Consider the following 22756-nt stretch of genomic DNA (forward strand, 5'->3'; position numbering starts at 1 on the left):
CCCGAAAACAGATTCATGGTATAGGTGTAAGCATAATGATGTGTTCTGGGATTCCCGTTCTTTCCAGTGTTACCCATAGTTTACTATGATCTAACATTCAAATGCTTTTTACATAGTGAATAAAATACAACTAGACATTCTTCTGGTATTCTCTGGATGCATCTGACAACAGCAAGTCATGTTGTTTCCGTGATGTCTTCTAAACCCGGCTTCAATTTCTGGCAGTTCTCTGTCAATGTACTGTTCTGGCCATTTTTGGATGATTTTCAGCAATACCTTGCTCAGATGTGATATTGATAATTTACTGAGTCTTCTGGATCATCTTTCTTGAGAAAGGGAACAAATAGTGATCTCTTCTGGTCAATCTGTCAGGCAGTTCTCCTTCAAATTTCCTAGCATAGGCTGTTGAACACATCCAGAGCTGCATGTGTTAGTTGAAACATGTCAATTGGTATTTTATCAATACTTGAGGCCTTATTTTTTGCCAAAGCCTTCAGTTCAACTTGAACTTCTTCCTTCATTGCCATTGGCTGTTGATCATGTGGTACGTCTTGAACTATTTCAGTACTGGCCACTTCTCTTTGGTACAGTGACTCTCAATATTCCCTCCATCTTCTTTTGATGTTTCCTGGATCTTTCAAGATATTGCCTGTTGCATCCCTAAGTGTTGTAACTCAAGGCTGAATTTATTTTCAGATCTTTCAACTTTAGAAATGCCTATTGAGTTCTTTACTTATTATTCTCCAAATTCCAGCTGTTTGTGTATTCCATTATACTCCTCTGCTTTGTCTTATAAGCTTCCTGTTAAATCTTCTATTCACCTCATTTACTTCAGCTTTCTTCTCTTTGTTTTGACTTCTCATTGATCTACTACAGTTTTCAAAATCTCTTCTGATATCTGCTTTGTTTCCCCTCATTGTCTTTTTTAATGACCTTTTGTTCTCTTCATGGATGGTATCTTTGATGTCATCCGTGACTTATCTCATTTTTGTTCATTGTTGTTCAAAGCCTCAACCCTGTTGTGGAGATGATTTTGAAATTCAGGTGGGATGGCCTCAAAGTCATATTTTGACTCTTGTGGACTTGTTTTAATTTTCTTCAGCTTTAATTTGAACATGAATGTGAGTAATTGATGGTCTATTCCACTGTCAACAGATTGCCTGGTTGTGAATACTGATACTGAGGGTCTCTCAAGGTTTTTTTCATAAATGTAGTCAGTCTGATTCCCATCAGCCCATCATCTAGGTCCATCTGTTAAGTTTTCTTCTGTGTTTTTAAAAGCTATTTGCAATGAATAAATCATTGACTCTACAAAATTTACTCATTCGATGTCTAGTCTCATTTCTGTCACCAAGACCCTAACTTTCCTTCCATCTAATATTCTTTCCTTATTGCTTCTGACTTTTAAAGTCCCATCACCAATAGTTATTAATGCATCTTAGTTGCATGCTTGGTTAATTTCAGAAATGTAAAAGTTGTTACTTTTAACTGCTGTTTTTCTCTTTTTGAGCCAAGTGTTCAGATTTCTCTTTTTACTTCAAAGCCAGGTTTTACTGTAGGTCTTATATTAAATTTTCAGGCATTTGAAACTTTCAGATAGCTCTACTAAAGTTTCTATGAAAAATGTGTATGCAACCAAATTCTTCTTAAGAATATTTTGTGGGATACCAGATATTACCCAAGTGCTGTTACTCTCAGTGTTCTATAAATCATGACCTAATTTTTTAATGTCATTCAAAGATAGGGAAAAGCTTGAAGAAGTACATACTAGGACATCTTTTGGTGTTCTGGGCTGTGTTAGAAAGCGGTTTTACACCACTAATTCCAGCCTCAGTTCTTTATGTATCTCTGTATTCAGTTAAAAAACAAAGGTCTGACAGTGCAGACGGTTAATTTAACACTGGTTGAGGGGGAAAAGGCATTATTACTCACTGCAAAGTTTCCTGAGACCCAGAACAGCTGTGAGCACTGGAAAGCTGATTGGGATTAGGAGGCTGTGTAGTTTGTACAGTATATAATGGATGAGCAGTGTGAGAATAGGAGACATGAGCCTGCAGGGAAAACTGAATGAAATGAAGAAAGGAGAATCTGTGACATGAGCGTCTCATTCTTTAGCAACCGTCTCAGTTAAGCACATTAGTTTGAGCTATGACTTTTGGCAGGCGTGGGACTGCTAAAAGTGCTGTCCTACTTGCAAACTACCCGAAAGCAAAGAACAACTGTGTATGAATGAGGTGGTTTGATTTAGCGGATGCTGCATAAGAAACTTAGTGAAAAAGCTTACAGACTAGGTATGAAGCCACGTAAAATTAGCATTTTTTTTTTCAAACAGCTTATTTCTAAAATACTTATGCATTTTTTTGTTAAAAATAATAACTGTATTGTATAATTTTGATAAAGATTTTTATGACTTTTGAAATAAATATCCCACCTTTTCCCGACAAGTTTAGTAAAACTATGTTGAATTTATTTTCTTAACCCTTTAGGCAGCATTATCAGTTTAACTCGTTATAACTCTCCATGCACCAGTGTGTTCATTCACTAACCTGTGTCCCCTCACATGACCACTGTGGAATCACATGTTTTATCTGCTTGCTTAGTCTTTACACCATATTTATCAACATGGGTCCATCTCATACCTTGTCTTTTACTCAAGTGAATATTTACCAAACGTGTGATCCCCTCAATCTTTCTCTTTTAGTTGATTTTCACAGCAAAGTTTTGTCCTTTAAACTTTATAGTCTGCATCACAGATTATTGGAGTGTATGGGAGACTGTTATCACCAGTATATTATGTCTGCTTCCAGAAAAACCAACCAAAGTCATAAGTCTCCATTTATGGACACTTAATGGTATCATTTTCACATAACAAAGGCTAAACTAACAGAGGAACCTGAAGGATAGAAGATCCACAGTTGCTCATTAATTTTTTGTTTTCCAAATATTTTTATACTAGATTATTTACAAAATTCATTTAATGTGTGTATCGTCAAATAGGATCTGACTGGTACAGGAGGAGATTGTTCCTCCTTCTTAAACAGAGCATCTGGTGGATTTGAACCGCACACCTCTGGGATATTTACAAAATTCAAATACATTGTTTTTCACACCAGATTCTTCCAATTTCCCTCACTCCCACTCATCAAATTATATAACCCCTGAATAATGCCCCCATATCCTCATTCCTCTACTTCCACCTCCCCCCCCGAATCCTCATACTCATTCTACAATAATGATTTATATAACGATTGCCTTTTAACTTAAAATCACTATGATTTTTTTCAGTCTTGGAACTGAGTTTTCATTCCTATACTATCCAAGTGAACATTAGGTGAACAGGTTTCATAGTCAGAACTTTAGGAAGTTGAAGGTTTTTATTATGTATCAATAGAGCTCACTTTGTAAAACTGTGCTTTTATTACATTTGTTAAGTCTATATTATACATCAGGGAAGATGAAGAAAAAAAGCCCCATCATTATTCAAGAGCTTTATACCTGTGTGTGAAGGAAAAATTTGGAGTATATAAAATGTTGCTAAACTAGTATTATCAAAGCCCCTTTCCTTTGCATTGATTCTGATTCATGGCAACCTGATTTTCACCACTCAGGGACTCCAAACAAGCAATATATGAGCACTATAAGTAAATTTTAGTTTTTGGGAGTATAGTCATTGAAGTTCAGAGAAGAAATAAAATAAAAAGGAGTGAAAAATCCCATGAAATTATTATGGAAGAGGAGAACATTTGAGTTAGTCTTTAAATATGATTAATTTTGAATTTGTAAGATAACAGAGAATATCCAGATTCTAAAAAGATAATGAAAAGCCATTGTGATGTTTGTGTTCATTCGTTACACTATATGTGATATACATGTTGCATTTAATTAATTGAATATTTGGAGTTCTGAATGGTTTTCTGCTTTTTGCTTTTCTCAGCCTGTGAAGACAAGTGAGTAAGTGATTAAGTATTTGGAATGTGGTAAATGCTCTGATATTTGGCTTTGAGGTCAAGTCACTTAGATGTAGGCAACAAAAATGGAAAAGTAGGTATTGGTAGTGGGGGGAATGGAACAGAGGTTGAGATCATCATGCTGGATGTTCTGTTTAAAGAGTGGGACATGCATCTCCCTTGCAGACATCACCTATCAGTGGAAGCTGACACGTTGCCATGATGCTGAACAGGTTTCTGTGAAGCTTTCGGACAATGAGAAAGGGCCTGTTTATTTCTGAAAAATAAGCTGATGAGAACAATGTGAATTACAATTGTTTAGTCCTCTTGTGGATAATGTTGCTGTGATTTGGAGGCCAACAGAACAATATGTCTTTGTGACATTCATGCATTGCCCAATGGGCAGTTGCTAAAAATTATTTCAAATTGGAAGGCAGTTCTAGAGGTTTTTAGGGTGGAAGTATAACATTATAAAATATAGGATTAGGAGGAACCATAGAGAATAATAACATGTGATGCACAAAAGAAGTTTAAAAAAACCCCAAAACCCCAAACCAGTCAAATAACCCCAAACAGTGCTCTTAATGATGGAGAGTGAGGAAGGCGAATGAAGTTTTTAATTTTTTGATGACCATTAACTGATGCTCATTTTGTTTCTTCATGCTATTAAGCAAGACTTTTAAAATAAATTTTAAATTTCCATTAAAATTTTCAGTAATTTTATGTTTATTTATTGTAGTTGGAAAATGTGGAATTGGTGAACATAGTTCCTCCAATCGCACCTGTAAGTCCTAGATTTGGAAAAATCCGTAATATTTCTTTACTGGTTACACCGGACATTGCAAATGGAGAAATTGGCTTTACTAGCAATCTTCCAATCATTTTACATGAGCCGGAAGATTCTCCTGCTGAAGTGGTAAGTAGACTTTTTCTTAATGTTGGAGTCTAATGGTTTGAGGTTGTGGACAGACCCTAGACAGTTTCTTATAGAAGTAACAGAGAAATTTTCCTATTTATGGAAAGCTTTGAATAAATAATTTGACAGAAATAACTACATGACTATGTGGCTTTTCCATCATCCTTTGCCAAACTCAATAGAATAAAGTTAGACTTAATTATAACCAAGGAGTGTAAGATATTTTGATAGACTGCTTTTTGTTTCTGTTTGCCAGAACCAATTCATAGCTGACCCTCCTGTGGGTTTTCAGAGACAACAATCCTCATGAGAAGAGATTTCCCATTTTTGTCCCATGGAGCAGCTGTTGGATTTAAACCTTGAATTGACAATGAAACTATTTAGCCACTAGGTCCCTAATTGTAATAACAGACAAACATAAACATTTTTTTCTTATTTAATTGCTAAATCATGTACCACAGGTATTCTCAATGTTCATCATCTCTTTGTAACTGCCTTGGTAAGCCTGAGTTGGCTACTTTGAACTCTGTAATTGGTGGTAAAGTTATGTGTTGATGAATCTTAGAAAATATGTGTGTGTGTGTGTGTGTATATATATATGTGTGTGTGTGTGTACATATTATATGTGTGTAAATGTATATATGTACATATATATGTATAAATGTATACATAAATATATGTGTGTGTATATACAATCCTAGAGACATTATTGACAATATCAGATGGCTCTTAGCAGAAAGCAAAGAGTACCAGAGGAATGTCTATCTGTGTTTCATTGACTATGCAAAGGCATTTGATTGTGTGGAACATAACAAATTGTGGCTAACTCTGAGAAGAATGGGAATCCAGAACACTTGATTATGCTTTTGTGAAATCTATACTTGGACCAGAAAGCAATCCTCAGAACAGATCAAGGAAACACTGCATGTTTTAAAATCAGGAAAGGAGTTGAGTCAGGGATGCATCCTGTGTCTATACCTTTTTAATCTACATGCAGAACATTTGGGATTTGGGAGGCTAGGCTTAATGAGGAGGAATGTACCATCAGGATTGGAGGAAGACTCATCAACAACTTACATTATGCAGAGGACACAACGTTCTTGCTGAAATTGAGGAGGACCTGAATTGTTTGCTATAGAAGATCTAGGACTGCAATCTTCAGTATGAATTGAAGCTCAACATCAGGAAGACAAAAATTCTCATTACTGGCCCAATTGGCAGCATCATGATAGATGGAGAGGAGATTGAGGTTGTTAACAATTACAGCTTGCTCTGTTCCATGATCATCATTTGGCAACAGTGGTCAGAAAAGCAAAAGATAGATTGCACTGGAAAAATCTGCTGTGAGGGACTTCTCTAGAGTACTGAAAAGCAGTGATGTCAGTCTAGAGACTAAAGTGCAGCTAATGCACACCATGGCCTTTGCAGTTACTTGGTATTCCTCAGAGAACTGGACAGTGACTAAGGATGATAGAAGAAGAATCTATACCTTTGGGTTATGGTGCTGGAAGAATCTTGAACATACCACGAACCCTCAAGAAAACAAATAGGTCTGTCTTGGAGAGGGTGAAACCAAGTTTCTCCTTGGAGGCTAGGATTTTGAAGCTTTGTCTCACATACTTTGGGCACCCTAGAGGGGATATATGATACAGTAACTGGGGCAATGGGTGGTTGGTGTGTTGGCATTAGTGAAACTGGCTCAGGACATGGCAGGCTTCAGAGCTGCTGTACACAGAATTGATATGGATTGCAGGGGACTCAATAGCACATAACAACAACATATATGTAATTCTCAAGATGCACAAATTTTGTAAGAATTTTATATACCCACACACAAGCATATTTAAACAGACAACACACACGTGCATATAAAAGCACACTCACATATCTAAGACCCTACCAGTGTTACCATGCAATCAAAGTCCTAATTTGCCCTTCTCACACAGGCAAAAGAATTGTACCCAGTGGAAGAGATTAGAGAAGAAATGTTATTCAAGTAGTACAGTTGATAACGCTTTCAGTGTTTCTCGGGAGAGCAGACTTTAGTGTCCGAAGCATTAACGTATAGGCTGAAGCTCTTTATTTGAGTGCAGGGGCAACAAGAAAGAAACGAAGAGGCAGAAATGAGGGTAAAATAGCAATGATTTATTAGAAAGTTACAGCCCCAACGGGAGAGACAGCCCTTGCTTGTGAGGTGAGCCTCTCTTTATAGCTTCATTCTCTGGGCAGGCCTTGGGGTTGGAACCCAAGCCAATGAGAGGATGCCACAGAGAGTTCAAAACTCAGTGGGTGAGTTTCCTTCTGGTCCCTGTTCTCTGATGGCATTCATGCATCCAAAGTGTCTACTTTTTTTTCTGACATCACTCATGTGCCCAAAGTAATATTTCTATGTATGTCAGTATCTCCTTCCTGACTGTAATGTAACTTTTGCCGCCCCCATAGCATTGGTTCTAACCCTTATGCTGGCATACAAACACACAGTAAACACACTTTAGTTGAACTGCTCGAAATTTTCCTGATCTAGGAATGACTCTGTCCTTTTGTCTCCCCATTCCTACACTGCAATTGATCCCTTTGACCCTCTCCAGGTCTCTCACAGTTAGATTTGATTTCTGTTAGGTTGAGATTTCTTTTAGGAAGTGAAAAGGGTTATTTTTGTTATGAAAAATCGCATGGCATAATACGGTGACTGCAAGTTCCTTTGTTGTTCAGAAGGCTCCATTAGGAAAAAAAGTGAACATTTTGTACTTTATTAATCTATTATTTTCTGCTAGATCATGATATAGCCAGTTAGTTTGTTCCTTAAAAAGTGAGTAGATTTTGTTTATCTTATAAAGCTGTAAATGTACCATTTCATGTATTTTTCCCTTTAGGGAGTGTTTTGGGCTCCCTCCGTGAACCTCTATTCTTACCCTTTTGGGAAAGAGCATAAGAGTAAGACTTTTCTTCTCTTGTTGCCCTGGGCACACTACCACCCACCTACCCATTTCCCCACTCACTCCCAGATAGCTCAAAGGCTTGATCCACTATTACTCTCTTGACCTTTCATTTACTTACTGTCACTTTATTAACTGTTTTCTTGGTCTGACCATTGCTAGACAAATTAACAGAATGGTTAGTGACGAAAATGTCATCATTCATCTTAGGATGTTGTTGTTTTAAAGTGTTGTCCAGTCAACTAAGATTCTTAGAAACCCTATGAACAGTGTATTTGAACTTTGCTCTATCCTATGCCATCCCATCACCTCTGATATACTCGAGTCCGTTGTTACAGTTACTGTGTCATTCCATGGCATGGAGGGTCTTCCAACATTTTGCTAACCCTACACCTTTCTGGGATTGATGTTCTTTCCCAAAGACTGGCTTCTCCAAACAATCTTCCCAAAAATCTGTGAGACAAAGCTTCATCACTCATGCCTCCAAGGAGCACTCTGGTTGTACTTTCAAGACATCTGTTTGGTTTTTGACAGTTCATGGGATATTTAGTACTCTCCTCTTATACCACAATCAAAGACATAGGTTCTTTTATCTTTAATCACTGTTGACCTTTCAGATGCATAATAAGTAATTGAAAAGACTGTGGCTTGAATCAGATGCACCCTGTTCTTTAAACTGGCATCATTGAGCCTTAGCACCTTAGGGAGGTCCTTGACAGCAGATTTATCCAATGCAATACACCTTTGGATTTCTTGATTACTAGTAACAAGGATGTTAGAACCAAACAAGATAAAATGATTGACAGTTTTAATGTTTTCTTAATATATCATGATATTGCCTGTTGGCCTAGTGGTGAGAATTTTTGTCTTTTGATGTTGGGACATAGTGTGGTTTCCTTGGCATAGTGTTTGCCAGGCCTTAGCTGAGATCAGAGTCCAGACATTACTGAGCATCTTCTGCAAACAGAGAATTCTGCCTAGCTCCCTGGAGGTGATACTCGATGACCTCTGCAAACAGAAGCTTCCTCCCAGCCTCCCACTGGAGGGGATGCCGTATCTGAACTTTGGTCTTAGTTTAAAGATTAAGCTTACCCATGTTATGTTGGAAACACTTAAGTTTAAGGAAAATATAGTCTCCAGAGATTGAATTTTTTAGGAGGATTGGCTTAAAGGAAATAAAAACCATAGGGAGACTAAATAAGGGGCCTTTGCACAGCGCTAAGCTGTGAGAGAAGGACCTTTGCCTCAGCCTCTCTCTTTTTCAGAATTCATTTCCTCGTGTGCCTGCTCTTTTTCTTAGTCTTCTTTGGAACAACATAATCCACATTGAAGGCTATAGTCTTTGATACATTCTGCAGCAAGCATTTCAAGCCCTTTTTGCTTTTAACAAACAAAGTTTTATCATTTGAACAACACAGGATTCTAATACTTCTTTATCTGATCCTGATGCCATATTCTTCTTCATAGTAACTCTCAGCAAACAGATTGAATAGATACAGAAAAAGAATATAGCCCTATTGCACACCTTTCTTGACTTTATATAGTGTCCCCTTGCTCTGGATAACAACTTCTTCATCTAGGTACAGGTTTTGCATGAGTACAATTAGTGTTTTGGGATTCATATTCTTCTCAAAGTTAGCCATAATTTGTATCCAGACAAGTGCTTTTGTATAGTCAATAAAACACAAGTTTATATCCTTTTGGTCTTATCTGTCTTCAGCCAAGATCTATTGAAAATCAGTAGCGGAATTTCTGCTTCCTCTATGTCTAGCCTGAATTTGCTCCAGTCATTTTTGGATAATATTTAGTGAAATTTTATGTGATAAAAAAGATTGCATGTGATATTAGTTATATTTTTAAATTATTGCCACATTTTTTTGGATAACCTGTTTTTGGTGATCAAATGAGAGCAAATAAAGACCTCTTGTAATTAGTTGGCCAGGTAGCTAGCTGTCTTCCACATTTTTTGGCAGACTGATGAGCACATTTGGAACTGCAACTGTTTGGTGAAACATACCAATTGATATTTCATCAATTTCTGGCAACTTCTTTTTTGCCAGTGCCTTCAGTGCAGCTTGAACTTCTTTCTTATTGGTTCTTGATCATAGGCTATTTCCAGAAATAATTTCATGCCAGCCAATTGTTTTTGGTACAGTGATTCTGTGTATTCCTTTCATTCTTTTTTGATGCTTCCTAGATCATTCAAGACTTTGCCTATAGCACCCATCAGTATTGTAACTCGAGGCTTGGAGTTGTTTTTCAGTTATTTCTGCTTGATAAATGCCTTCTAAGTTCTTCTCTTTTTATTTTTCTAACTCAGTTCTTTGCTTGTTTTACTTTAGTACTTTGTCTTCTTGTGCTGTCCTTTGAAATCTTCTTTTCATTTCATTTACTTGCTTATTTCATTTGTTTTGGGTTCTTGATGTTCTAGTGCAATTTTCAGTCTTTTCTGACATCCATATTGGCTTTTTCTTTGGAATGACTTTTTGCTTTTTTCTTAGATGATATCCTTGATGTCATCTCACCCACAAAGTCTCTAACTTAGTAATAAAATGGGATATGTGGAAGAGCTTTTTTTTCCTTTTTAATTTTTTTATTTTATTTTATTTTTTAAATAATTTTAGTGAACATTTACAGAGAATTTGGATTTCCATTCATTCATTGCTGCGCTTCTCTACCCGCCCAGCCCTCTCCCCCCGAACCCCAGTTCGCTTCTCTCTTTCAAAAGTAAAACAAAAAAAAAGAAAAAGAAAGACTCCCTCCCTGGTACACAATCCCCCCGCACCCCTCCCACCGCCCCCAGTACATTCCACGATGCAACCTTAATTGTAGACTCTTGCGAAGAGCTTTTAAGAATTTAAAAAAAATAGTATATCACTATCACTACCATCAAATAGGAAGCTCTGGTACCTTAGTAGTAAGGAATTGTGCTGCCAACACAAAGGTACATGATTTGAATCCACTCATTACATTGAGGGAGAACAATGGGCAGTCTTCTGTTGATTTACGGCCTCTGAAAACCTGTTGAAAGGTCAGCTATGGGTCACTTCCAACCTGAGAGCAAACAAGAACAACATGGAAAGGCAATGTCCTGGCTGTATTACTTAAATGATTTTTTTATATGATACATGCAAAATCTGTTGGGTACCATGGACTGCTAAGAAAACAAAAAGATTCATTCTGGAGAGGGTTAAACCGGGTGGCTCCTTGGAGGCAAGGATTCTGAGGCTTCATCTAACATACTTTAGACATGTTGTAAGGAGAGACCAGTCCTTGGAGAGGGACATCATGCTTGGGAGGGTGGAGGGATGGCACAGGAGGGGAACCCAGCCCTCTATGAGGTGGATTGGTTCAGTGACTGGGGTAATTGGGATGGGTGTGTCAGAGACAGTGTGATTGGCACAGGACAGAGCAGAGTTTAGGGCTGTTTTACATAGGGTCACTATGAGTCACAAGTGACTCAACGACACATAACAACAACAACAACAATAATAACAATAACATGCAAAATAGAAACCTTAACTTCATTCATATAAGGAGATTTAGAAAATTCAAGTAATTTCCTCAGGGTGGTTTAGTGGATAGAGAGTTTTGCTCCCAACTCAAAGGCAAGTGCTTTTTAATCCACCAGCAGCTCTGTAGGAGAAAAGTGCACAAGCTCCTGTCATGCGATTTATAGCCTCTCAAAAGCTGCTGGAGGGTCAGGTATGACTTGGTTCTGACTTCATGACATGTTGAGTTGTTTATTGAATTAGCTTATACTATAGAGAAGCATTGTCCTGAATGCCTTACTTATTACTTAATAACTTAATTATCTATAACAGCACAATTCAGATATGTTGTTTTTGTTGTTATGTGCCACCGAGTCGTTTGCGACTCATAGTGACCCTATGTACAACAGCCCTAAACCCTGCTCTATCCTGAGCCAATCGCACTGCCTCTGACACACCCATCCCGATTACCCCAGTCACTGAATCAATCCGTCTCATAGAGGGTCTTCCCCTCCTGCGCCATCCCTCCACCCTCCCAAGCATGATGTCCCTCTCCAAGGACCCGTCCCTCCTGGCAACATGTCCAAAGTATGTCAGACAAAGCCCTAGAATCCTTGCCTCCAAGGAGTAACCCGGTTTAACCCTCTCCAGGATGAATCTGTTTGTTTTCTTGGCAATCCATGGTACATTCAACACTCTTCTCCAGCACCACAGCTCAAAGGCATCAATTCTCCTTCTGTCCTCCCTAGTCATTGTCCAACTCTCTGATGCATAACAAGTGATTGCAAAGACCATGGCCTGCATCAGGCACACCTTAGTCTCCAGAGAGACACTGTTGTTCTTGAGTACTTTAGAGAGGTCCCTAACAGCAGACTTTCCCATCGCAATATGCTTTTTGATTTCCTGGCTGCTGGTGCCAAGGGTGTTGACCATAGAGCCGAGCAAACTGAAGCTGTGCACAATCTCAATCTCTTCGTCATCCATCCTGATGCTACCAATTGGTCCAGTGGTGAGAATCTTTGTCTTCTTGACATTGAGCCTTAGTCCATACTGAAGGCTGCAGTCCTTGACCCTCTGCAGCATGTGCATGAGGTCCTCCTCGGTTTCAGCAAGAGGGTTGTGTCATCTGCATGACGCCGATTGTTAATAGATCTTCCACCAATCCTGATGCCACAATTCTCCTCATAGAGCCCAGACTCTCGGATAATCTGCTCTGCATACATGTTGAAAAGGTATGGAGACAGGACACATCCCTGGCATACACCCTTCCCAATTTTGAACCATGCAGTGTTACCCTGCTCTGTTCTGACGACTGCCTCCTGGTCCAAGTATAGGTTTCGCATTAGCACGATTAAATGTTCTGGGATTCCCATTCTTCTCAGAGTCAGCCACAGTTTGTTATGATCCACACAGTCAAATGCCTTTGCATAATCAATGAAACATATATAGACATTCTTCTGGTATTCTCTGCTTTCAGCTAAGATCCATCTAACATCAGCTATAATATCCCTAGTATCACGACCCCTTTCTAAACCCAGCCTGGACTTCCTGCAATTGTCTGCTGATGTGCTGCTCCAGTCGTTTTTCGATAATCTTCAGTAGAATCTTGCTTGCATGTGAAATCAATGATATTGTTCTGTAGTTTCCACACTCAGTTGGGTCGCCCTTCTTTGTGATGGGAACAAATATAGACCTCTTCCAGTCAGTTGGCCAAGTGGTTGTTCTTCAGATTTCTTGGCACAACTTGGTGAGCACATCCAGGGCAGCATGTGTTAGCTGTATAGAAACATTAAATAATTAGAGCAAGGAAACCCAGTGTCATGATTTTTAGAACCCGATTTTCTTCTTCTTTCTACTTACTTATTTGGATGGGGTTTTGTTTGTTTTTCCTCTCATCATTTTGTGATTTATTTTATAGGCTATATACTTAAATTTTTAATGGCTATTTATTCCCATGTTACATTTTCACATCATGTTAATTCATTTTTATAGAACTGTTTTGTTTTGTGAGATTGATAAATGATATCTTAGATTATTTGACCTTTAAAACCTTTTAATTGAGAGAAAATCTTGAATAGGCCCAGTTTTTGATGCGAATAATTTTATAGATAAACTTGATTAGCAAAAGCAGTAGTTATATTTAGATTATTTTCGTGCTAAGAAGACTTGTTTAAATATGTTTTAATGCCATTTATTTAGTTCACTTTTCTATATAGAACACATGAAATAGTGCTCGCTTCGGCAGCACATATACTAAAATTGGAACGATACAGAGAAGATTAGCACGGCCCCTGTGCAAGGATGACATGCACATTCGTGAAGCATTTCTTATTTAAAAAAATACATGAAATAACAACATGTGTGTACTAAAATGCAATGTTTATATTTTTAGTGAAATTTTACCTGCTATGTGAAGAAGCAATATCTAGGGAATTTGTGAGTTATAAGCATTTATTTCAGAAATTATTATTTTTCTTTTTATAAGGTATACATTCCATTACATCGGGATGGAACAGATGGACAGGCTACTGTCTATTGGAGTTTAAAGCCTTCTGGCTTTAATTCAAAAGCTGTGACTCTGGATGATATAGGTCCCTTTAATGGCTCTGTTGTGTTTTTATCTGGGCAAAGTGACACAACAATCAACATTACTGTCAAGGCTGATGACATGCCTGAAATGAACGAAACAGTAACACTTTCTCTAGACAGGTAACATTTAGCATTATTTATATGTTCATGCTCTCTTAAATAATTTTGTTTTGTATATTAGTTCTTTTCCAGCATGATGTAGAAAAAAAATCAAGTGGACAGTATTTTTCTGGCCTTCTGAATTTTTTTTTTTTGGTTGTTGTTATATATAGGTGGTTTGTTTAGACTAGACATTATATTTTTAGAAAAAAATTATTCACTATGGGAAGAGTATTATTTACAAAATAAATGGGAGTTATGAGGTAATTCATAAACAGAGTTAAAATACTAGAAAATAAGCAGAGTGAAGTTGAAAGTGTTATGTTAAGCCAACAGTTCTGTTTGGCCTTACTTTCAATAAAGGAGAGGATTACAGCTTTGAGTGAGTAAAAAAAGAACTCTTTAATCTTCACATAATGAAATTCTCTTTCTTTACATAAAATATAAGCATTAAACAATATATAATTTTCAGGGATTCAATACAGATTTAATACAATACAGATTTAAGTAGAGCTTTCTGTAATGTAGATTTAATTAGAATTCTGTCAGCAGGTAATATATATTAAGAATAGATTGCATATTCTTATAGAATTTTTCTTTTCAGAAAATAAAAATCCTTTCTAAAAATGAAAAAAAAAATATATTGAATTACTAGTGGTTAGTTTTTTTTTAAGGTTACTTTTTATATAAAAAAGTTAAAATCAAGCTATTTGAGCATAGTTCTTTTACTATTAAAATAGAGACATATTAAAGAAAGTAGACATAACTTGAAGGGTTTGTAAATTCATATTTCAGAAACAATAAAGACATAAAGTTCATTCAATAAATACTGTTTTCTACTATGTTCATTAGCACTAAAACGGACCAAATAATTTTTTTGCATAATCTCCATTCTTCTTTATTTCTGCCTTGATTTTATTATCAACATTTTGGTTTCTTTGTAAGGGTTATGTCTAATTGTATTTCAGGTTTAGTATTATCTTTCTTTTACTGCTTAGAAAAAAGGAAGGATATAGCTTTAAAAATTCAATGATCATTTTAATTTTTGTCTCTTTATTTGGAAGAAAGATATAGAATGCATGAAACAAATTATTTAATGTCCACTGAAATTTTGCTTCCTTTAGGAATCACATTATACTTTCTTTATTTCTTATATAAAAAGTTAATAAAAGCACAAAACTAAAACAGTACATAAATTAAGAAAAAGAATTACAGTTCACTTATAGGTTTAATATATTTTAATGTTAAATTCTACAGAATGGTATTTCATTTAATGTAAATAATTTGTAATATAGGCTCACAGTTACTACTTTTTCACTTATGTAATTTTTTTCTTTAAATTATGTCTGGGCATTTATTAACTATTAGAAAAAGTGAAAAATGAAGAACTATTATAATCTAAAATTTAAATAATCCAGAAGCTTTATAAAATGAGGGGAGAATTTTTATTCTGATCTAAGTCTTCAAGGAATGTTTTAAATTTATGGTGACTACTCTTTAGAGTCACATGTTTTCAGAGCTATTATTTTTTATCATATAAACATTTTACATTAATGAAACAAAATTTTAAGTGTTTTAATGAGTTTTTTTACATTTCTTTTTCTGTTATTAGTTATATGAGTGAGTCTAAATAAGCAGTGAAGAATATCAGAAATTGATGGTTGCTCTCATTTCAAATAGAGAAAAATATATATTTGGGGTTTGTGGGTTCAGATGGCTGACATTTGATTAGCATCCATGCTCTGTAACCACGAATCAATGAGACTGCTATACCTTTATTAAATTAGTAACTGCAGTTTGCCTTATTATTTCATTGTGTATGTGCAAGAATGAGCAAATTATACTTAAATGTCTCTGAGATATATTTAGTTAAATAAAGGAGAAGAATAAATTCTATGATTTGAGCTAGCAGTTTATCAATATCAAGTAAGTTTTGCAAATTTTTAGTAAAATTTAGGAATAAATAAATATTATATTTTAATCTCAACAACTCTGTAACATATTAATGCTTTCTTGTGATATAATTTACAATTTTCTGTTTATGTAAAATAAATTTTTCTATTATCCAGGTAAATATAAATAGAACTTGTTCTGGTTGGAAGTAAACAATTTAAGACGTTTTTAATACTACACTAATTCAAATTATTTTATCCTTCACTTTTCCTCATGTTAGAGACATATTCATAATTTGATTAAGATAATACATATGATACTTACTGCATGTTCATAAGTATATGGTTGGCTTTAAAAATGAGGTATAGGACTGCATTTTGATGTTTCTAAGGCTGTTTGAAATGTTATAAATTGGAGATGTAGGAAAGTGATTAGATGTCTTAATATAAAATTGTTTATAAATAATATTTATCTTATTAAAGCACATAATGAGTATATTCCCAGGCATATTATGAAAATTATATATTTCTAAGCTTATAAAGTTTTATGTTCTTCAACTCAAAGAATCACAGGCCTTAAATCTGAGGATTGAGGCTTTATTTTTTCTTTAACCTAATTAAAGCGACCAAGTCATTATAAGTAGGGCTGAATGAAATTTGCTCAGCTGCTGCAGTTTGTGTGTATGTACAGTGCTTGGCAAGCACAAATGGCTTGGAGGAGGCCTGGAAAGGAATGTTGTGAATGAGTCTTAACATGCTGGCTGACCATGGGGTCATCTTCCATAAGTGAGAACTGCTGAACCACTTGCTAGCAATTGTCAGTAGCAAAGTACCAGTATGCAGAGTTCCCATAACGTGAACATTGCCAACTCTTGAGAGAAGAAAAGAAAAACACAAAGGAAGGCCTTTCTTTAGTTTTATTTTTAGTTCTAGCTAGCAGTGATAAGTATTTTGGCAAATGGTGTCCCTACCCCTTGTTCCCATTTCCCATACTTCTTTCTGTGTTGACAGGGTAGAAACAGAAAGATTTGTGGTATATTTTGGGTAAGTGTACAAAATAACACATTGTATTTGATTTTTTTTTAGCATTTTGCTTTGCAAGTGATTGCTTTGGACACAGCTGCATTTCTGCATGACCCATGGTCCTTCAGTAATTTTGCTTTTCCATCTGCCTGTGCATGCATTGCATGTAATCTCATTTTCTATGACATGAAGTTGTTTTCTTTTGTCCTTAGAGCTTTAAATTACGAATGTAATTAGAAAATTAGATAAAATTTTTGAGAATTATAACTGGATTTTTATATTATAAATTTTTGTATTATACGATACAAAATATATATTGTCACTGAATTTTGAAGCTCTTTAAATTGTGATGTTTTAGTTTATATATAGCTTAGAGAACAGTTATTATGTTTTCCTTTTGAAATTCTTACACAGGATAGCTTACGAGCCTTGTAAGGCTTGTAATTTGTGTAACAGAATTATCAGTCCATTGTCTCATCACTTCTGTTGGATTTCTGAGCTCATCTAAGCATTTTCTTTCCAGCATCTTTTTAATTGTTGTGTTCAGATCTTTTAGTAATTTGCCTTTTTACATAGGGTAGCATATTTCAAGAAAGTCTAAAAGTTATTTAGTTACTGCTCAAAATGGATGGTTATATATTTGAATCTATTTTGTCTTCTTGCTTGAGAAGAAGGGAAATTTTAAATGATGAAAGTATTATCAGTGAAATACGGACATGTTTACTATGGAAATCATATGACTTCATTGATGATATGATGAATAACTGTCCTATTATTTAGACTTCCTCACCAGTGACCAGTATGATATATATTCATTGTCAGATTTCCAAAAACAAGGGATGTTAATTCAAATTCTCTATCCTATAGGAAATGAGCTGTGCATTATACATATTAATAGTGGCTTCATTGTGATTTTGAGGTCTGATCATGAGTACTTTTTGGTTCAATAGGAAGTGACATTTGGAAAGGTTTAGAGCAGTTTGCAGGATTGAGAATTCTCAAAGAGCCTGCTGGCTTCTAAGCCCTCGGAGCTTTGCATTCTAAGACCCTTTGATCATTCTAATTACACACTGAGCTATAAAAAACAGAAATGAAAAAGCATCTTGTTTTAATATGTTCTTTTATGGTATGTATAGGAATTGTTATAACATGCCATGCATCTCAGGTCTGTCTCATTCCATTGACTTCCCCGCTTTTACTTCATACATCTACTTTCTTTTATTCTGAAAGACTCAAATTTCCTTTGAGGTTAAAATTGCAGCAAGTGTAAAGCATTTTAAAGTTACACAAGCTATTTCTAAGACCTAGTTTTTTGGTTTTTTTTTCATTGCACTCTTCCTTTTCAGTTTGCTTGTTTTTATTAGTCCTCACAGTTATATCACTTTTACAGACAGGATTATCTTGTGCAATGAGGTTTTAAAAGAATTCAATTAAAGGTAAAATTAAAATGCAACTTTGTTTAAATATATTCCTAACTTAATGCTTCAAATAAAAAAATTTGACATTGTGGGGAAAAAAATCTGTGACTTCTAATGCTTCATATAAATAAAATTTAGAACATTATTGTCTGATTACTGTTTCTTTTACATTTGTGTGGTTCCAATTGTGATGTTGTAAGACTTTCGATTTAAATTCACTGTAAGATTCTAATTACTATTAACTTATTTTCTGTCATTTGGAAATGTAGCTATTTTCTTAGAAGCCTGGATAAATGTAAAAATAAAGTGATACATAGCTTGCACATTTTTTCCTATGACTTCTTCAGGGTCAATGTGGAAAATCAAGTGCTGAAATCGGGTTATACTACCCGGGACCTAGTTATTTTGGAGAATGATGATCCTGGAGGAATTTTTGAGTTTTCTCCTGTTTCTAGAGGACCCTATGTTATACATGTAAGTCTGAAAGAAACAAAATCCCTCTTGTGTTCACATCTTCAGGAGGAAGACTATGAGAAGGATGTGAATGTTAGTGAATTTTTATTTTCTTTTAAGGAAGGTGACTCTGTGGAGCTCCACATCATTCGATCCAGGGGAGCACTGGTGAAACAGTTTCTATACTACCGAGTAGAGCCAAGAGACAGCAATGAATTCTATGGAAACATGGGGGTGTTAGAATTTAAACCTGGGGAGAAGGAGATTGTCATCACCCTGCTAACGAGATTGGATGGGATACCAGAGGTATGGGATTTTATGTTCACCTTCTGCATTGACCTTGGAGATTGATGTTATCTAGCATATTATGACTAAAACGATATTCTGTACATTGTCAAAGAGGAACAAAACAAAGTGAAGAAGAAAAGATTGAGTAATACTTATGTTTTGGAAGAAAAGCAAGCCAAAACCCAAAAGAGGATACATTCAGATTTCTAAGTGGTGCATTTTTGTTTTACACACAGAAATACTGAAAACTGTGCAAGATCAGTTTGCAGCGTCTTTTACTTTGTCATTTTTTGGGGACCTTATTTTATGTAATTGATGTTTCCTTTTGACTCAACTTTTAAAAATACAGTTTAGAACTGAAGAAGTTTTGCTGTAAAATTATTTTTAAAAGAAGTAAATTTAATTTGTTTTAATAGTAAGGCATAGTTCCATTTTTTCAACACACCCAATTAATAAGCAGTTTTGAAGCTTATATACTCATTAGTTTAAGTGACAGGGCTACTGAGGTCAAGGCCCAGTCTTTTTACTAGACTACAGTATTATAATGTTTTGTTTTGTTTTGTTTTTTTACAGTGGATACTTGTATCTGTCATCTTTCTTAATTTGTGGGGGAATGTTAAAAAGATTTTTAGATATAATATAGATTCTGAATGTTTCTTGATGCATTCTATGCTTATGAAAATTTAGTGTATAGTTTTCATTTACTCTGAAGCCTTCAACTTTTTCGGTTTTTGTAATTTGACATGTGGCATCCAGTTGGATGAACATTTTTGGGTGATCCTCAGCAGTCACGGTGAACGAGAGAGCAAACTGGGAAGTGCGACGGTCGTCAACATAACGATTTTGAAAAATGATGATCCTCATGGGATTATAGAATTTGCTTCTGATGGCCTTAATGTCTTGATCAATGAAAATAAAGGAGATGATATCTACAGTGGTAATTTATTCTGCTTTTTATATTCTCTTACTGTTTATCAAAGGAGAAATGCTTTCCTAGCTTAAGTTTTATTTTCTATTTTCAGATGCCATTGCTGCCTTGAAAATTACAGGAGGTTTAGAAGTTGGTCTTTTGTATCACATTTTGCATTTCTTAAATAGTATTATAATGATACTGATGACTTCAGTTATAATTTTTTTTCAGTTCACCATATGTAGTCGAACTTAATCGCTCAATGAGCCAAGTCAAATAGAGGAACATTAGGGTACTGCCAGGGAGCTATGAAAATAGCAGGAAATGAAGTGTTTCCTTTCTAAAGTGGTGTCTGGAAAGGTACAAATATAACACTACAGTGTGTATCTCTCTCTAGCAAATACCCTTGTGGAGCTTTGTGATATGTGTATCTAGTTAATTGGCAATCGGCTCAACTGGTGAACAACTTTTAAAATATCAAATTATGATAGAAAATTTTTACTCCATTTATTTGATCAGATGTAGGTTTACAAAGGGAGAGCTGTGCTAAAGCAGTTAAAAAATATTGTTTTACTGAACTTTTTTTAAATTGATTGGTTTTTGTATATTCCTTAGAGATAGTATTAAGCAAATAATGGACCTTTATTTTTTTTAAAGTCTTAATTTTGCTTTAGTTTATTTCAATAATTTTTTCTCAGTATTTAAAGTTGTTTTGGATAAATTCATACTTATTTTATATACATTTGTGTTTCACAGCTGTTTATGATGTGATAAGAAATCGAGGAAACTTTGGTGATGTTAGTGCATCCTGGGTCGTTAGTCCAGACTTTACACACGATGTATTTCCAGTTCAAGGGACCATTTTCTTTGGAGATCAGGAATTTTCCAAAAATATCACTATTTATTCTCTACCAGATGAGGTAAATGTTGCATGTACAGTCTATTTTACTTATAATTATTAAATACATTTTAGTAATAATTTTTAATTGTATATTGTAAAGAACTCAAGAATAATAATATCTGACTGTAAGCTAAAGAGCAATGTTATTTTTATTTTTCTAACTTAATTTTGAGCTCTTAAAAGTGCTAGAGATTTGTGACATTGCTTATGTGTCCAGTGTTAGGGATTCACACTGTGGCAAAGGTTAATCTATAGACTAGTGAATATTCCTTCTGAATACAACAAGGTCGCCATCTATGAAGATTTCACGCAGGTGTCCTGTGGTGCAATCTCAGAATCAGGACTCTGGGTCAGGATCAGATGCATCATGGGTCCTTCGTGATGCTGCTTCTTATTGATAAGGAAGAAAGAGAAAATGTGTTTGTTAAGGAATTTAGCAGCACTGGGGAGAGAACCTTTCTGAGGGGGGAGGAGAGCTCTGAGCAGTGGACAGCAGTGAGGCCTGCCTTTTCCCCTCATACTTGTTTCTGCAGTAGGGGCAGGGGAAAGTCCACATCAACAAACCATCCCAGCACTTTTCCACTTTAAAGTGAGAAAAAGAATATCTTTCCTCACTGAAATGAGAAAGAAAGCCTATCCAAGTCTTTACATTTAGGCCTAGAGCTGTGAGGAAAGAAATTTCATTTTGCAAGGAAATAGGAGTGAAGTCTTTGTGACCCACTTGAGCAATACCTTGGTAAGGTGTTTAAGAACTCCTCAAGAAATAACTGATCTTTAGTTACTGTTATGAATTACATTCTTTTTGTTTTCACATTTAAATTATTTTTTTACCTTATTCTGTTTTTTTAATTGTGATTTTAACAAAAGTTTACAGAAAACTTGTATTTTCATTCATTGTTTCACATTTTTCTCCCTACCCACCCCAGTACACCATTTTTTTTAAATCATTCATTGTTGCATAATTTCATCCCTTCACCCCTCCCAATTTACTTTGGTTTGCACCTCCTATTCTGCACTGTTATCATAAAAATAATGCCTAATCATATATTGCTAATGAATTTCCAGTTTCTTATAGAAGTAATAGGATCCTGTGTATTTTCTCTTTTTAACTTACATAAAGTAAAATATTCCTTTTTCCATTAAACTTTGTAGTTAGTGAAAATGAAGTTCCTATTTGGATATGCGCACTAAAGAAATGATTTTTCTTTATAGTTTGAATCCCAAATGGAATACTCAGGAGAATTTCTGCTTCAAAAGTGGAAAATAAAATAAGCAGTTATACAGTTAATAGAACTATTTAACAGGACAAGTGATTTTTAAATATATAATGTAATTTATACATACAGTTACCTTGCTTTATACTTGTATAATGTATTTTCTAAAAGATTCCAGAGGAAATGGAAGAATTTACCATTACCCTTCTTAATGTCACTGGAGGAGCTAAAATAGGAAATAAAACAACTGCAATTCTGAGGATTGGAAGAAATGATGACCCCATTTATTTTGCAGGTGGTATTTTATCTTATTTGATTGAATTTGTATCTGTTTTGACAATGTATATTTAAGTTGAAAATATGTAAGTTTTGAAATTATTGTTTTATAGTTCAATTGATGCTTGTTTAAATATGATTTTTTTCATGTTTTTATAAATTTTAAAGTTAATAAGAATTTTTTACAAGTGCTTCTGAAAGAGAAAGAGAGTAAGTGCTATTTTATTTGGCTTTATTTACCTTTTTGTGCAAAAAAGAACACTTTTCCATTTGCTATGATCCACAGAGAATCTAGCTTATTCAAGGCTGGCTGTTAACACTGCATGGCTTGTCACTTATTATAAAAACCAATATTAAATGGATGTAGATGTAGATTTCTCCATTTTTCTCCACTTTATTATTG

General features: G+C 35.1%; 1 protein-coding gene across 1 annotated transcript in view; it reads left to right on the forward strand.

The window, feature by feature from the left end:
- GPR98 (G protein-coupled receptor 98) overlaps nt 1-22756 on the forward strand; it is a 1036968-nt gene that overhangs the window by 90624 nt on the left and 923588 nt on the right. The window contains exons 9-15 of the mRNA XM_006885387.1: nt 4687-4863; nt 13776-13999; nt 18659-18785; nt 18885-19070; nt 19809-19989; nt 20719-20882; nt 22249-22372. Of these exons, the coding sequence (XP_006885449.1) occupies nt 4687-4863; nt 13776-13999; nt 18659-18785; nt 18885-19070; nt 19809-19989; nt 20719-20882; nt 22249-22372 (1183 nt within the window). The remainder of the gene's footprint in view (nt 1-4686; nt 4864-13775; nt 14000-18658; nt 18786-18884; nt 19071-19808; nt 19990-20718; nt 20883-22248; nt 22373-22756) is intronic.

The sequence above is a fragment of the Elephantulus edwardii genome, unplaced genomic scaffold (assembly GCF_000299155.1).
Source record: "Elephantulus edwardii isolate Elephantulus edwardi_28Jun2011 unplaced genomic scaffold, EleEdw1.0 scaffold00043, whole genome shotgun sequence".
Classification (NCBI taxonomy): Eukaryota; Metazoa; Chordata; class Mammalia; order Macroscelidea; family Macroscelididae; genus Elephantulus; species Elephantulus edwardii.